The sequence below is a fragment of the Narcine bancroftii genome, chromosome 4 (assembly GCF_036971445.1).
Source record: "Narcine bancroftii isolate sNarBan1 chromosome 4, sNarBan1.hap1, whole genome shotgun sequence".
Classification (NCBI taxonomy): Eukaryota; Metazoa; Chordata; class Chondrichthyes; order Torpediniformes; family Narcinidae; genus Narcine; species Narcine bancroftii.
This window is the reverse complement of record NC_091472.1, coordinates 188,126,173-188,143,492: the sequence shown is the minus strand read 5'-3', so window position 1 is coordinate 188,143,492 and position 17,320 is coordinate 188,126,173. Positions and strand designations below refer to the sequence as shown.

General features: G+C 41.4%; 1 protein-coding gene across 2 annotated transcripts in view; it reads right to left on the bottom strand.

Annotated features, from left to right (window-relative positions):
* Positions 1-17,320, bottom strand: part of vps33a (VPS33A core subunit of CORVET and HOPS complexes) — a 59,270-nt gene that overhangs the window by 27,068 nt on the left and 14,882 nt on the right. Inside the window, exons 6-10 of one of the 2 annotated variants that reach the window (XM_069933251.1) lie at positions 8,865-9,039; positions 3,300-3,493; positions 1,935-2,061; positions 1,211-1,278; positions 543-680 (exon numbers count right to left, since the gene is read on the bottom strand). In XM_069933251.1, the coding sequence (XP_069789352.1) occupies positions 543-680; positions 1,211-1,278; positions 1,935-2,061; positions 3,300-3,493; positions 8,865-9,039 (702 nt within the window). Of the gene's footprint in view, positions 1-542; positions 681-1,210; positions 1,279-1,934; positions 2,062-3,299; positions 3,494-8,864; positions 9,040-17,320 lie in introns of those variants that run through there. The other variant, XM_069933252.1, reaches the window with a different exon arrangement.

Below are 17,320 nucleotides of genomic sequence, written 5' to 3'. Positions count from 1 at the left end.
GTAGTAGGGGGAGTAGTTTGTTTTATGGAACATCTAATTTTTTTTCCCAAAAGTCAGATGTGCCAGCATATCAGATGTCAAAACTAAGGAGGATTATGTTATGCCACTAGTGTGAAGATGGAGAGATTCTTTCTAGACTATAAAATGTAAGGGTTAATCTGTTATGCTGTGCCTTACATACTGCAATCCATGCAGTCATTGCACACAATTTATAGGGTTGGATCTCGGAAGATTTATGTCAATCATGTAAATGATATTGTCTGGTGTGTGCATAGTACAATATCTAATTTGCATCAAACTTAGTCATTTAAAGATTTTACAGTCTCAAATAAATGGTCATTTTTATGGCAATTCACATTAAACAGCTAAGCTTACTTACATTCAGGCAATCTGCAATAAATTCACTCAACAAAAATGTGTACCTCAATGGAAAAAGCAATTCATATTTTTCAAAGATCGCAAGGAATTTATATTTGTGAATTTACTTTAAATTCTTCCCAAACAAACTTTCAGAATGAAGTGCATCAATTAATTTGTCTAACCTGCAAAATTTCTCTCTTGTAGTGGTCCAGTACTTTTTGTTTCAGGCCACTGTTGCACACTGACTGCATACAAACAAGTCGCAAAACTTTTGTCAACTGTTCTTTTTGTGCAATAGCGTCTTCAATATAGTTGTTAATCTGCAAGTAGAAGTTGCAATTTGATCTCCGGGTCACTCAATTTAAGCAAACTCACAGTTAATGGATAGAAACACAATACAATCCATTTTATAACTGAAAGACCAGGCCAGTTCCATATTTTACTATGGTTTCAGTCCAACTACAGGTCAACTCATGACTCACCTGTGCACAACTAACAAATTTGAATGATGCTTGTGATAACTGGGTTATCAGTGTTTAAGGCATATTATTATTTATTTTAAATAAAAGTAGAATGATTTTATTATACATTTTTGATAATTGGAATTATACTGTTGAAAAGAAACCACAGATGTTGGAAATCTAAAAACAGACTGCTGAAGTCAGTCGGCACAACAGGCAGCATGTGTGGAAAGTGAAACCTAATTAATGTTTCACTTTGAAACCGAGTGCCTGTCCTGCTGAGTGTGAAGTTTCTATTTTTATAAACAGGTTTTAAAGCAAGTGACTGTATATTAAATTACAGTATTATGGTTTTCATAAAAAAGAACAAGCTGTGGCTATATTATTACCTTGTCTGTGTCAATCCCAGACATAAATTCTTGTTCCACAGTCAGATTGTCAAAAAAGGTCTCAGAGGCTACAAGAAAACAAGCAAATAAAATGTTTAGTTTAGGCAAGACCAGCTTTCAATTTACTTGATCAGAATTTAAAAATCATTCAGAAGATATGGGTGCTGTAAAGGTGACATGCATTAGTTTTTGCCAAATGTCCTTAGTAATAAGAAAGCACTTTCCTGAATCACCACAGCCTACATGGCGCAGATACTCCCCAGAGTGTACTTAGCTTTGATAAAGCATTTTGTTTAAGGACTAACCATATTGCTGTGGGTCTGGAGTAAAAACAAAGAAATGCCGGAGGAACTCAGCAGGTCTTGCAGCGACCATAGGAGATAAAGATTATATAACTGACACTTCTGGCCTGAGCCCTTCTTTGTGTTTTACTTGCCTTGGGGGTGGAATCATGCAGGCAGAATGAACCCAGGAAACTGCCAAAAAGATAGTTTCTATAACACTTACCAATTGTTTCATGATTATTACTGATACTTCTCATTAATCACAGAATTGAATAAAACTCCTGGTAGAATTGGAACATATACTCAGTGCAATAATTCAAGTTTCTGGATTATTAATTGTTAAATTGCATCTAATCTACGTGAATTTGTTCCAAAGTTTATGCTATCCAAACCAAAAAGAATGGAAGACATTCATCTACCTTTTTGTTCAAAAGGTTTACCTGTAGTATCTTTGATGAGTTCAGCGATAGATGTATGATTAGCTAAAGAGGTTCTTGCTGCCTGCATGTGTGGAAGTTGTGAGACAAACTGTTTGATTTCACCCACCGTCTTTGCATTATGCCTTCCCTGCAAGACATGATTCATTGTCATGAGCTCCAATTGGATCTTCCAAATGAAAAATTTTAAATATTCAAGAATTTACTACTCTCCTCAGAACACTGTGCCCTTTGCAATAAATAATCTACATCCAGGATTTTCCCAATGCGACAAGCCGCTGACGTGGTGAGTTAGGGTATTTCTTGCTTACTTCAGGTGAGAAATTTATATTTAATATTATGCTCAAGAATAAAAGACACAAGGCAGGCAAAAGCCACCACAGAATTTCAAAACAGCATTACACCACACCAAAAGGTTTTGTTCCAGCACTATTGGATACATCCAAGCAGTCAGGAGCGAAGAATTGAGGTACATATAAAACAACTGATTTTTCACTTATTTGAAGTAACATGACGGGGTGTTTTGTTAGGTCTGCTTTGTTCATGAATGAGTGAGTCAAACACCAGACTGAGTCGAAATCAAGGTTCTTTGTTCTTTATTGCCGGATTGTAACACTTGCAACTAACAGTGTTAGTTGGAGAAGGCGCATTCTGCCGTTATCAGCAAGTGGTGTTTTTTTTATACCTCAGGATACGTACTTAGTAAATTATCATACCATTACATTGTCCAATGAATAAACTGTTGCTGTCCCTCTCTGTTAGTCTGCTGCTCATCATTCTTGTTAGTGCAAAGCTTATCTTGAGTGTACAAGGTCACATCTGCATTCTGTTACTCCTTAGTACTGGGTGACTCCTTCTCCGGTCCCATCTCATGATGTTTTTACCTTACAGTTTTCATATTAAAATATTCAAAAACTGGGCAAGTCTGAACACGAGAAGTGTTAACGAAGCTTCAAAATCGTGGAGGTCACACCCCTACTGTTAGAAACGTTATTTTTCTTTACTTCCTGAAACCATATTCAAGTTACGCATAATGAAAACTACAGAAGTAATAGTTAATCTCTCTCTCAGACAATTTGAAAATCTGATAGAAACGGGGAAATAGATATTTTAACTATAAGAGGGTTGGTTAAATTGTTTTCCCATACACAACAAACCTCTTGGTTCACGTTAATTTCCAAATAAAATAATAGAAGCCACTACAATATTCACGAATTACCAGAAACAAAAGTTTATTCTTTTGTAGAGAAGCTACAGTTAGATTTTTTTTCCTTTCAAAGGACTAAAACACTTTACCTACTAAATGTATTAGGAAGATTTTATACTTTTGTAGAGGCTGCAAACCTCTGACAATAAAAGATGCATTACCTCAAATGCAGCAGATATGATCTTTGCCTTTTTGCTGAGGACAGAGCCAACTGCATTGAAATTTTTATCCCTAATTTCTGCGTACAATTCTTCTGCAGAATTTAATTGTAGTTTTTTCGGTTCAATGGGAAGATCTTGGCCACTTTCATTTTGCTTTCTCTGTGTAAATTTCTCAGGAGGCAGTTTTACATAAGCTGAAAAACAGGAAAAAAATACAAAAGTTAAGTTGCATCAAAATGATACAAATCTCATCAAATGCCATCATCTCCAAGCTTTTTGAGCATTTAATTACTGTGTGTGGTGATAAACAAGAGGGGAAAATTAAATTTAATACAGTTATTCACATACATTGCATTTATAGCTTGACCCATCTCAATAGAGTGCAATACAGAAAAAGCAATAGTATGATCCAACCTAATGCTGTGTTCATTGTGAAAATATAACTAAAAAAATAGCATTTCATCATAAACGGATAGTCATGACTGAAATAATAACCTCACCCCATGAAGCTGACACAAAAGATCTACATTTGGACTTCAAAGAATGAAGGACGACATATCTGATTCAGCAGTTGCCACTTTTAATAAACTATTGAAAATGATAATATTTTCCCCATTAAAGATGAAAAAAACTAACTGACAATTCTGAGTTGCTACGAACGGCAACTGATAGCAGAAGGCAAACAGATTGATGGGAGTAATAATTATTAATTATAATTAAAAATAGATTTAATCTTGCATGGTATTTTGCACCTAGCATAAGCCAGGTTATTGGAAATCTCTGGAGCATAGTGGCACTTAATAATTGGATTTATCCTTGCATCACTGAAAGCAAAAAACGACAGCATATGCTTAAATAATAGTTCTAAAATACACAGTCTCAACACTTATCAAATAATATCAAAGGATATTATTTTCATCCATGAACCAGAATATGATAGACATTCTCAAAAATTCTTTTACATAACATTCCTTAAAGATTTATTTTTTTTTTTTTAATTGCTATTATACGCACAGCCTCTCCATTTTTGAATAGAGAAAGTCAACTAATTCAATTGGGGAAATTAAAGTATTTATTTCATCAGCAATTTTGCTACAAGCCTAATTTCTTACTGTCTACAGCTAGAAGCATGTTTCACCTTGATGACATGCATTGAATTCGAGAATATAGTCAAGATTTAATATTCAGTGAATAGCAATGGAAAGCTGAAACCAGAGGTTTAGTGAAAAACACAACTCAGTTGGTATTATAAACTTGTGCATTAAAATGTAGGCTGATACCAGACAAATACAGAAATGCTATTTTTCAGTTGCAACATTAAATTATGTTTTGATCTTCTCTCCTCTCGCAAATGGAGAAGATAATAACAGCACAATTTCAAAGGAATTCCTTTACTGCAGGGAGTGGGGGTGGGGCGGGCAGTGCTAGAGAGCAGTTGGTGGAGTAAGTCACAACCTACAGAGATCCTGTGAATTGTATTAATAAAGTATTATTTAATATCAACCCAGGCACTGTCCTACCATTTGATTATAATTGGCAATGCTTTGAAGTAACAGGCGGATTCTGAAGTTTTGAAATGCCTAATAAGGGGTTAAAAGTAGAGACAGCATGCAGCAGCCCGAGAGGGTTACCCTGCAGATTGAACCTCAGACCCGCCTGATGCTATCTCTCCAGACAGCTCACTAGCAGACCAGAGCCGATTTCAAGTGTTTAAACCTAGCAATGCTGACTGAGCTTCATTAAAACAATGGAGAGACCATTAAACTGAAGATAAGAATACCTATTGGAGAAGAACTGGCTGCCCTCAAGTTGAGGCTACAGACTGCAAAAAAACGCAATTCGTGCCTGAAAAAGTATCCACAGACACCAGACTGAGAAAAAACTGTTAGGGAGACAGAACGATCAATGTTGGGGTGTACTGATGACATCTGCTAAATGCAAAAGAACATTCAAACTCACTGCCAAAATGATAACATTGGAAACCAGATGTGAGGTATTTGGACTGGGTATAAAGCCACCGGTAGACCAAGCACACCGTGTCCTATAGCTGATACCAGGGCCGGGAGAGCACCTATGGGTCATCGTGGCCAGACTTCACTATTACAGTGATTGTGTGGTTGTCCTGCACCGTGCCAGAGAACGCTGCGAGGTAAAACTGAAGGGGATGGCTATCTCAGGTTTCCCCGATCTTACTGCAAAAGTGACCCACCTACAGATCACTTACGGCAATGGGGGAAGGATTTCCTCTCGGCTGACAAAGTGAAAGTATCTGTCAAGATGTTGAAAGACAACTGAAGCACGAGTGCCATGGGGTGCTGTCACTTGTTGGTCATTCTTATTTTAATCTGCAGTTACCAAACTTTTCAAGGTTAAGGCAGGATTCCAAGACTTGTATAATACAGCATTACTTCTGTTAAATTTATATGTTAATTTATTGGGCTGTATGACATAGAACTGTAAATCTAATTCAAAATATGCAGGAAGGATGGTTAGATTTCTTTTCTACTTAAATTCACTCTCTGAGTCTTTGACATTTAGTGGTAAGGATATTTAGACCACTTGCATGTAAAGTGTTGTCCCCACGGCTTAGGTCTTAATATGGGGACAAGTCTAGCTAGTATGTGGGAGTATAAGCAGATTTGTTTGTGTATGTTGTGGGGAGGGGGGGGGGGGTTGGGGGACCGCCTTGGCACTTGCACTCAATTAGGGCAGTACAGCCCACAAAATCTAAATGTATAATCCAATGAATCCAAGCACTCCTGACAGTTGGAATATCAGAGGAATTGGAAGCCCTATCAAAAGTTCTCTCCCATCTAAACAGAAAATGAGGAGAAATTCTGGAAAGAGGCTATTGAGAGAATTCATTCTACCACCTCCTGTGCTCATTTGGGACTCATACAGTTCAAGATGCTGCACAAGGTTTGCTTTTCAAAATCCAGACTGTCAGCCATTTAGCCTGAAATAGAGGTCAAATGCAATAGGTTCCACATAAATCACATGTTTCAGTGCCCCAAAATACAAGCGTCCTGAGCAGTCTTCAGCACACTAACCAAAATATTTAAAGTCGATTTGCAAACCTGTGTATTGACTTCAATATTTGGAATCTTTTGACAACTCCCTAAATTCCCTGCAGAAAGAAGCAATAGTATTTACATGTCCATTAGCCAAGCATCTAATCTTGTTATAGTGGAAATCTGACAGGGGTCCTTCTATTTCACATTGGATTAAGGACATCAGTTTCTTTATTAAACTGGAGAAAATTAAATACACATTAAGAGGGTCCTCCAGTGTTGTATGGGGATTATGGAGAAACGTGACTTCCCTGCCTATTTGGAATCTGAAACTTATTTGGAAGTCACATCACCAGTCAATCAAGGTTGGACTCTTGCCACCCATTAGTGTATACCTTGTTTAAATCTCCTAGGGTCATTTATTGGCTAGTCACACAGATCAGAACTGTATTCAACATTGATACATAGCACATTCTTTCTCTCTTCCTCGTGGTCCAAGCACCAGATATCGTTCCATGCCAGGTCGTTACTGTGGACATCACTGGAAGTGTCGCAGATAAGGTGTGAACTACACTGAAGTTAAGCCATAGTACTGCGATGGATCAGTACTTGCAGAGAGCCACACCCCCATTAGTACAGGGAAATGTGAGTAGAGTATAGATGGCCACTGGTATCACTAAGTCGGATGCCAATGTCTATATCGTTGTTTAAGTTATTTAGTAATTGAGCACAGTTTGACTTTCTCCCATTTGTCTCCTGTGTGTTAATTAGAATTACATGTGATTGTAACACTTGTGTCCAGACTTGCCTTTTTGTGAACCCTCCAAACCTAGTACTCTTCCCAACACTATAACAGTAAATTTTTTCCATAAATGGCAACCCTTTATGCATTTTTTCTCTTAACGATAAGGAGTTATTGAGTAAAAGACTGTGAGACAATTGTACCAGTATAATCGGTAACATACCGATAATACAGTCAGCAAAGGAGCTAAGGTGGTCAGTGGGTGGGGTCCAGGTGTGTATCTGAGGGTTTATGTGAACGTTTGTGTATATGTGTGTTGGTTTTTCTGTTTAAGAAAAGAGAATAGGAGCAGAATGTACATCCATATAATGTGTACAAAGTTGTTTTTGATACTCAATATATAATATATATATATATATGTATTTATATATATATATTTAAATATATTTAAAAAGGAATTCCTTTACTGCTTTGAAAATGAAAATGAAAACTAATAAGAATAAATAGCAGACGTGATGATACAAACTCTAACCCATTTACAAATGAATCCACAATGACTCAACACAATTCATTCCAAACAAATAGCATTTCTTGCATTGAACAAATCTACTTGAACTCAGGTTACGCAGCATCAGTTAGGGGGGGGGGGGGGGGGGGGTGGAAATTATCTTTTGTGTTGGAACCCTTCAACCATTCATCCTGTTCAACCCACTGTTACTGTTTGATGTACTAAGTTTCTCCAGCAGATAGTTTTGTTTGCTCTAGTTTCCAGTATTTGTAGTCTTTTGTTTCCCGAGCATTTCATGTACCACACATGGTTTTTCTGAAGTTAGAAGGGAATACTATAAAATTCATTTCTTAAAATGGATAAAGAGGACTAGAATTATAAACATCTCCATAATTGGTTGATTGAACAAACTAAGTTACTCACGTGATTTAAACACGGATATTCAATAGGGGGCCTGCTAATGGAACCTGGGTAATCTACCTGCAAGATCACTGGACTTGGTAGTGGGAAAGGAAACTGGAACCATAATGAGGCAAAGAAGAATATTCAGCTCTTCTTTTTGAATCACCTGAAATTTCTACTGTTTCTAAATAAAAGTTCAACATTTTCCCCTCAAACTCCATTCTGATTGAAACTTTTCTTAGCCTTGTCCAAATTCGAAAGCTTTCCTACGAGGTGAGCAGCAAGTTAAAATGAAGGAGAGCAAAGCAGTTCAGCAACTGATGCATAGTCTGCAAACCTTACAGGATGTTACTGCAAAGCAGCATCAGCTTTTGCCAGTTGTTGCAGGTGGACCTGAAGAATGTTCATCAGTGGGCATTTCATTCACCGGAAGGAGCAGCAGATCAGACCCGTGCTGTCCTAACCCAAATGTCACTCATGAAAATTTCCCATCATCATAATTTTTCACCCTAATTCAGGGCCACCGAGAATCACTGAAGAACTACTGAAAAACTTTATCATTCTGGATGAGATGAGCCAACTTGGCATAAAATGAATGCTGGGCATTGGCATGCACATCAGCACTTGAACCATTACAAAGGCATACAGCGAGGACCCAATGAAATGGCAAAATAGAACCAAATTGTTTTCATGTTAGGAAAGAAGTAGCCTATTTGAAGATTGGGTTATATTGAAAGTGAAATTCATCCAAATGACTGACATTTGTTGACCTGTATGATCTTCATTTCTACTCCAGAAATTTACCAGCACACTTTGATTAAAAAGTCTTTACATCTTACCTGCAACAAGCACTTAGTTACATACATACATGGAGTAGTAAATGTGGAGTTTGTAGAACTTACTATTTTGAATTCCGTACATTTCATCAATCAATCCTTCATAGGTCAATTGTGTTGCTAGTGGTGTTAACAGATCAACATTACGATCAAGCAACAGAAGTTTATCAAACACAGGCAAAATCTGGTTCTGACTTCCAGCAAATTCACGTTTCATTCTTAGCATCATACTTGCCACAAGCTGTGGAAAGAAGATCAGGATTAAAATGATCAGAAGACGAATCTTTATTTTTCATCTCTATTCCTCAATAGGACATGCAGAAAATTAGACTGAATGACTCAAGCAGATGGGAGAAATGTTAGGAAGCTGAAGCTTAGAAGGATAGTCTGCATCAGAAAGGCAATAAGGTGGGGGCAGAACTCAGGATACTACACTGTCCACAGGATACTTTCAGATGGTACTGATCCTAGAAGATGGACAAGTTGCTTACTCTTGGAATTAAAATTGTAAACTTTGGAAAAGAGTTTTAATTTTTTAAAATTTAATACACCACAATATACCAAAACAGTAAAGGTACATACACAAATTCAACATGTTTTATATTACATACATACATATATATATCTTCTTTCTTTGGCTTGGCTTTGCGGACAAAGATTTATGGAGGGGTAAATGTCCATGTCAGCTGCAGGCTCGTTTGTGGCTGACAAGTCCGATGCGGGGCAGGCAGACACGGTTGCAGGGGAAAATTTGTTGGTTGGGGTTGGGTTTTTCCTCCTTTGCCTTTTGTTAGTGAGGTGGGCTCTGCGGTCTTCTTCAAAGGAGGTTGCTGCCCGCCGAACTGTGAGGCGCCAAGATGCACGGTTTGAGGCGATATCAGCCCACTGGCAGTGGTCAATGTGGCAGGCACCAAGAGATTTCTTTAGGCAGTCCTTGTACCTTTTCTTTGGTGCACCTCTGTCACGGTGGCCAGTGGAGAGCTCGCCATATAACACGATCTTGGGAAGGCGATGGTCCTCCATTCTGGAGACGTGACCCACCCAGCGCAGCTGGATCTTCAGCAGCGTGGACTCGATGCTGTCGACCTCTGCCATCTCGAGTACTTCGACGTTAGGGATGAAAGCGCTCCAATGAATGTTGAGGATGGAGCGGAGACAATGCTGGTGAAAGCGTTCTAGGAGCCGTAGGTGATGCCGGTAGAGGACCCATGATTCGGAGCTGAACAGGAGTGTGGGTATGACAACGGCTCTGTATACGCTTATCTTTGTGAGGTTTTTCAGTTGGTTGTTTTTCCAGACTCTTTTGTGTAGTCTTCCAAAGGCGCTATTTGCCTTGTCGATCCTTGCATCCGATGAAATGGTGCAGCCGAGATAGGTAAACTGGTTGACCGTTTTGAGTTTTGTGTGCCCGATGGAGATGTGGGGGGGCTGGTAGTCATGGTGGGGAGCTGGCTGATGGAGGACCTCAGTTTTCTTCAGGCTGACTTCCAGGCCAAATATTTTGGCAGTTTCCGCAAAACAGGACGTCAAGCGCTGAAGAGCTGGCTCTGAATGGGCAACTAAAGCAGCATCGTCTGCAAAGAGTAGTTCACGGACAAGTTTCTCTTGTGTCTTGGTGTGAGCTTGCAGGCGCCTTAGATTGAAGAGACTGCCATCCATGCGGTACCGGATGTAAACAGCGTCTTCATTGTTGAGGTCTTTCATGGCTTGGTTCAGCATCATGCTGAAGAAGATTGAAAAGAGGGTTGGTGCGAGAACGCAGCCTTGCTTCACGCCATTGTTAATGGAGAAGGGTTCAGAGAGCTCATTGCTGTATCTGACCCGACCTTGTTGGTTTTCATGCAGTTGGATAGTCATGTTGAGGAACTTTGGGGGGCATCCTAGGCGCTCTAGTATTTGCCAAAGTCCTTTCCTGCTCACGGTGTCGAAGGCTTTGGTGAGGTCAACAAAGGTGATGTAGAGTCCTTTGTTTTGTTCTCTGAACTTTTCTTGGAGCTGTCTGAGGGCAAAGACCATGTCAGTAGTTCCTCGGTTTGCGCGAAAGCCGCACTGTGATTCTGGGAGAACATTCTCGGCGACTCTAGGTATTATTCTATTTAGGAGAATCCTAGCGAAGATTTTGCCTGCAATGGAGAGCAGTGTGATTCCCCTGTAGTTTGAGCAGTCTGATTTCTCCCCTTTGTTTTTGTACAAGGTGATGATGATGGCATCACGAAGGTCCTGAGGCAGTTTTCCTTGGTCCCAGCAAAGCTTGAAAAACTCATGCAGTTTGGCATGCAGAGTTTTGCCGCCAGCCTTCCAGACTTCTTGGAGGGGGGGGATTCCATCCATACCTGCTGCTTTGCCACTTTTCAGTTGTTCAATTGCCTTATATGTCTCATCCTGGGTGAGGACCTCATCCAGCTCTAGCCTTAGGGGCTGTTGAGGGAGCTGGAGCAGGGCGGAATCTTGGACTGAGCGGTTGGCACTGAAAAGAGATTGGAAGTGTTCTGACCATCGGTTGAGGATGGAGATCTTGTCGCTGAGGAGGACTTTGCCGTCTGAGCTGCGCAGCGGGCTTTGGACTTGGGGTGAGGGGCCGTACACAGCCTTTAGAGCCTTGTAAAAACCCCTGAAGTCGCCAATGTCCGCACTGAGCTGGGTTCATTTGGCGAGGCTAGTCCACCACTCATTTTGGATCTCCCGGAGTTTGCGCTGAAGATGGCTGCATGCGCGACAGAAGGCTTGTTTCTTCTCTTGCCAGGACGGCTTTGTAAGGTAAGCCTGGTAGGCAGCTCGCTTCTTTGCTAGCAGCTCCTGGATTTTCTGGCTGTTTTCGTTGAACCAGTCCTTGTTTTTCCTGGAGGAGAAGCCCAGTACCTCTTCAGTGGATTGCAGTATGATAGTCTTCAGCTGATCCCAGAGGGTTTCAGGGGACGAGTCTGTGAGGCGGATTGCATCCTCGAGCTTTGCGGGAAGTTTCCTCTCACTTTGTCTGACTGCAGGTTTCCAACATTGAATCTCTTTCTGGGGGCTTTACTGTTCCTGGGCTTTGGCTTGAAGTGGTCAGTGTGGCATGAAGTGGTCAGTGTGGCATTCCGCGCTGGGCATGACCCTGGTGTGGAGCACATCTCGTTTGTCTCTTTCTCGCACCAGGATGTAGTCCAGGAGGTGCCAGTGTTTGGATCGGGGATGCATATAAAACACACACACACACAGTGACATTTTCCATTTTCTCCCCAGCCCCCCTCTCTTCTATAACTATAGAAAACAGGGCAGAAAGAAAAAAGAAAAAGCGTGTCATCTAAATATTGCATGTTCTACTATTTCCATAAGTATAACATTAAGAGTTGGAGGTTTCAAATTGGCGATTACTAATAAATTTTATCGGTGAGTCCCATATTTGTTCAAATTTAGTGTAATTGTTTCGTGAATTGTAGGCAATTTTTTCCTAATGGAATACAATTGTTCATTTCTATGTACCACCATTGTATTTTCAAGTGTTTCCATTTTCCAAGTTATCATTATATTTTTTTTGCTGCTGCTAATGCAATCATAATCGTTTTTAAGATCTAATTTTAATTTAGCTCTATCCTTTATATTGCTTAACAAAGATTTTTGGGTCTTTTGATATCTTATTTTTTGTAATTCAATTTAATATTGAATTTAAATCTTCCCAAAAGGGTTTTACTTCTGCACATATCCAAATTGAATGTTCTATTGTACCAATTTCCTGTTTACAGTGTAAACACTTATCAGATAGTGTAGGATTCCAGTCTTTTAATTTTTGAGGTGTGACATATAGTCTATGAATCCAGTTATATTGTATCATCCGACCGAGCATTTATTGTATTTGTCACGGTACCCACACATAGTTCCATCCAAGTTTCGTTATTTATTTGTATATTTAAATCTTTTTCTCAATGTTGTTTGGGTCTGTATATTACCTCATCTTTTCCCTTATTTGTAATCCCAGAATCACAGTGCGGCTTTCGCGCAAACAGAGGAACCACTGACATGGTCTTTGCCCTCAGACAGCTCCAAGAAAAGTGCAGAGAACAAAACAAAGGACTCTACATCACCTTTGTTGACCTCACCAAAGCCTTCGACACCGTGAGCAGGAAAGGGCTTTGGCAAATACTAGAGCGCATCGGATGTCCCCCAAAGTTCCTCAACATGATTATCCAACTGCACGAAAACCAACAAGGTCGGGTCAGATACAGCAATGAGCTCTCTGAACACTTCTCCATTAACAATGGCGTGAAGCAAGGCTGTGTTCTCGCACCAACCCTCTTTTCAATCTTCTTCAGCATGATGCTGAACCAAGCCATGAAAGACCCCAACAATGAAGACGCTGTTTACATCCGGTACCGCACGGATGGCAGTCTCTTCAATCTGAGGCGCCTGCAAGCTCACACCAAGACACAAGAGAAACTTGTCCGTGAACTACTCTTTTCAGATGATGCCGCTTTAGTTGCCCATTCAGAGCCAGCTCTTCAGCGCTTGACGTCCTGCTTTGCGGAAACTGCCAAAATGTTTGGCCTGGAAGTCAGCCTGAAGAAAACTGAGGTCCTCCATCAGCCAGCTCCCCACCATGACTACCAGCCCCCCCACATCTCCATCGGGCACACAAAACTCAAAACGGTCAACCAGTTTACCTATCTCGGCTGCACCATTTCATCAGATGCAAGGATCGACAATGAGATAGACAACAGACTCGCCAAGGCAAATAGCGCCTTTGGAAGACTACACAAAAGAGTCTGGAAAAACAACCAACTGAAAAACCTCACAAAGATAAGCGTATACAGAGCCGTTGTCATACCCACACTCCTGTTCGGCTCCGAATCATGGGTCCTCTACCGGCACCACCTACGGCTCCTAGAACGCTTCCACCAGCGTTGTCTCCGCTCCATCCTCAACATCCATTGGAGCGCTCACACCCCTAACGTCGAGGTACTCGAGATGGCAGAGGTCGACAGCATCGAGTCCACGCTGCTGAAGATCCAGCTGCGCTGGATGGGTCACGTCTCCAGAATGGAGGACCATCGCCTTCCCAAGTATTATATGGCGAGCTCTCCACTGGCCACCGTGACAGAGGTGCACCAAAGAAAAGGTACAAGGACTGCCTAAAGAAATCTCTTGGTGCCTGCCACATTGACCACCGCCAGTGGGCTGATAACGCCTCAAACCGTGCATCTTGGCGCCTCACAGTTTGGCGGGCAGCAGCCTCCTTTGAAGAAGACCGCAGAGCCCACCTCACTGAGAAAAGGCAAAGGAGGAAAAACCCAACACCCAACCCCAACCAACCAATTTTCCCTTGCAACCGCTGCAATCGTGTCTGCCTGTCCCGCATCGGACTGGTCAGCCACAAACGAGCCTGCAGCTGACGTGGACTTTTTTACCCCCTCCATAAATCTTCGTCCGCGAAGCCAAGCCAAAGAAGAATTTGATATACATATTTGTAATAAATTTTTTAACTATCAAAGTATCCATAATTAAATATTCATAGCAACCAAATTCAGGTGTTGATGAGACTCTATGGGGCACTGGTGAGACCTCATTTGGAGTAACTGTGTGCAGTTTTGGGCTCCATATCTTAGAAAGGATATAAGCATGGTTGGAGAGGGTACAGAGGAGGTTTACCAGAATGATTCCAGGTATGAGAAGGCTAACATACAAGGAATGCTTAGCGGCTCTTGGACTCTATTCATTAGAATATAGAAGAATTAGAAGGGATCTCAGAAACATTTTGAATAATGAATGGATTGGACAGAGTAGATGAAAATGTTTCCCCTGTTGGGTGATTCCAGGACAAGAGGGCACAGTCTTAGAATTAAAAAGTACTAATTTACAACAGAGATGAGGAGAAATTTCTTCAGCCAGAGGGTCGTGGACTTGTGGAATTTGTTGCCACATGCAGCTGTGGAGGCAGGATTATTAGGGGAATTTAAAGGGGAAATTAATAGGTATCTAATTAGTCAGGGTATCATGGGATATGGGGTCAAGGCCAGAACTTGGAACTAGATGAGAGAACAGTTTAGCTCAGGGAGATTACACAGAGTAGACTCGATGGGCCAAATGGCCTGGTTCTGTTCATTTTTCTTGTGATCTTGGAAAATTAGTTCCCAGCTTCTCTTTTAAATATCTTTTAAATTGATAATATGAAAATATTGAGCTAGCAGGTCTCATGATGCAGGGAGAGTGAGCAGAGGTAAGACCTCAGAGTTCCCAGATCTACAAGTGAAACTATAACAAAAGATCTTAAAAATAGTCAAAATACTTACAAGTGGTGTGGGAAAGTACCAGGATCAGAAACAATGACAAAAAAAAATAAATCAACAAGCAGAAATGGCAAGGAGTCGATGTCGAAACCTCCTGAGCAAGTCAAGGTGCCTCATGGTGATGAAAATGGCAGGGATGCCCTGAGGCCTGCCAGTGATGTCGCCACCCAGCCGGAGCAACGCGCCTGATAGAAGAGCCGTGACCAGGGAGACAGCGCTGTTTCGAAGGCTCTGGGGTTCGGCAAGAGCCTGGTAAAGACTACTGGGAAAGGGAAAAAGCCTTGGGACGCCCCCTTCCTCAGCGGGACCTCCTATTGTGAGAGTTCGTGCCACGTGAGATGCAGTGAATGCAATGGCTGCGAGATGGAGGAGCGGGACCGCCAGGCCGGGAGAGTACGCGCTGTGCGTGACTCTCAAGCCATGGATGGCGAGTGCGGCGCCCCGAAGCAAGGGGGCCAAGGTGTTTGGTTGAAGAGCCTAGTCAGTGCCTGGGGTGCTCAGAGAACAGCGTCGAGTTGGATGGCATGGCATGTTCGTGTGACGTGGTTGAGGGCAAGGACAGCGACAGGGGCAGATGCGACGGCAGTCGAAGGAAGTCCCATGAAGCCTGGAGGCTTGAAAGAGTCTTACCTAGGGAACAGAACAGGCGGTGGGTGGCACTTGAAGATGTGATGGAGGTATTGGGCTGCATGGAGCACAGACTATTTAAAGTAGTAGATAATAGAGCTCAAACCATGCGGGAAAAGTTGGATAAAATGCAAGAGGGCCCTCTCTGGCTTAATGGGAAGAATGAAAGAGGCTGAGGACAGAGTGGGTGCTAATGAAGACAAATAAAATAAAGAAAAAAAAAATGCCCTGATGAAGGAAAGGGAGCATGTCTGGTCCAAGCGAGACACCCTGGAGAACTGCAGTCGCAGAAACAATTTAAATATAGTGGGATTAAAAGAGGACATGGAGGGTAGAAACACAGTAGATTTTTTCCCAGAGGTGGATCCCCGAAATATTGGGAAGGGACATGCTGGGCTAAAAGATAGAAAGAGAGGGCTCACCGATCCCCACCTTCCTAAACCAAACCCTGGGCAGAGACCCCACTCAATCTTGGTAAAGTTGCTGCATTGCCAAGATAAGAGAGAAAATTATGAGAGCGGAAGCAATCAACGCAAAAAGGAGAGGGAGCCGATGGGGTTTGAAGGTTTTTTTTAACCCTGATATTAGCCAAACACTTTTGAAATCAAGGAAGGAATTTAAACTGGTCAAAAGGATGGTAAAGCAAAAAGGATATGAATGTGTGTTGAGATATCCAGCCACCCTGAAAATAATAATGCCGGTGGGGGGGAAAACACAGAAAGTTCCTATCTGAGCTTAGAAAGGCTCAGCAGTTTGCCGAAGGTTTACTGGTCCTTGAGGGGGCGGGGGGGGATATATAAAAGAAAAGCAATAGTAAAAATGATGAATAAATAATGGTAATGTAAGAATCTGCTGTAAATATTAAGAGTGTTTTGGCACAACTATGTATTATCGGGTTTATGAAAAGGGAAGAAAAAAGTAAATATACAAAATGACAGGAGAAAAGGAGATCTGGGATGCTCAGTGGGGAGAGGGGAAGAATATCTATGCAGGATGCACGACCTATTATATTGAGAGGGATGGTAGCAAATTAAGGGTAATGGTCACCAAAGGCGGGGAGTGGGGTGGGGTGGGGAAAGGGATGGAATATGGGTTGGGAAGGGTTAAGGTTAACCAGTTGTTCTATTATAGTTTTCATTGATGTTATGTCTTTTTGTCTCTCATTAGTTGAACTTTAGAGTCCTTGTTTTATTTTAAACCCAAGGTTTGCTGTGGTTCTGGTGATTGGATACAGATGACCAAGGTTGAGACGGGAACTTGGGGTGGTGAAGGTGCTGAAGGACTACTATACTGATAACCCCAGGGGCAATGGCTAAGAGCATACGTGTTAGCTTTTATGTTAACGGTCTAAACAGAAATATTAAGAGAAAAATGGTCTTGGTACACATTCCTCCAGGAAATCCATCTGACAGAACAAGAGCACCAAAAGCTAAAAAGAGGGTGGGTTCGCCAGGTAATAACCTCCTCATTCAGTTTGAAGGTAAGGGGGGGGGGGGGTGCTATCTTGATAGGGAAGAATGTTCCAGTGAGAATACAGGATGTGACTATAGATAAAGCAGGTAATTTGTATTGATGTACTTTCAGATATACTCAGAATCCTGGACCTTAGTAAATGTATACGGTCCCAACTTTGAT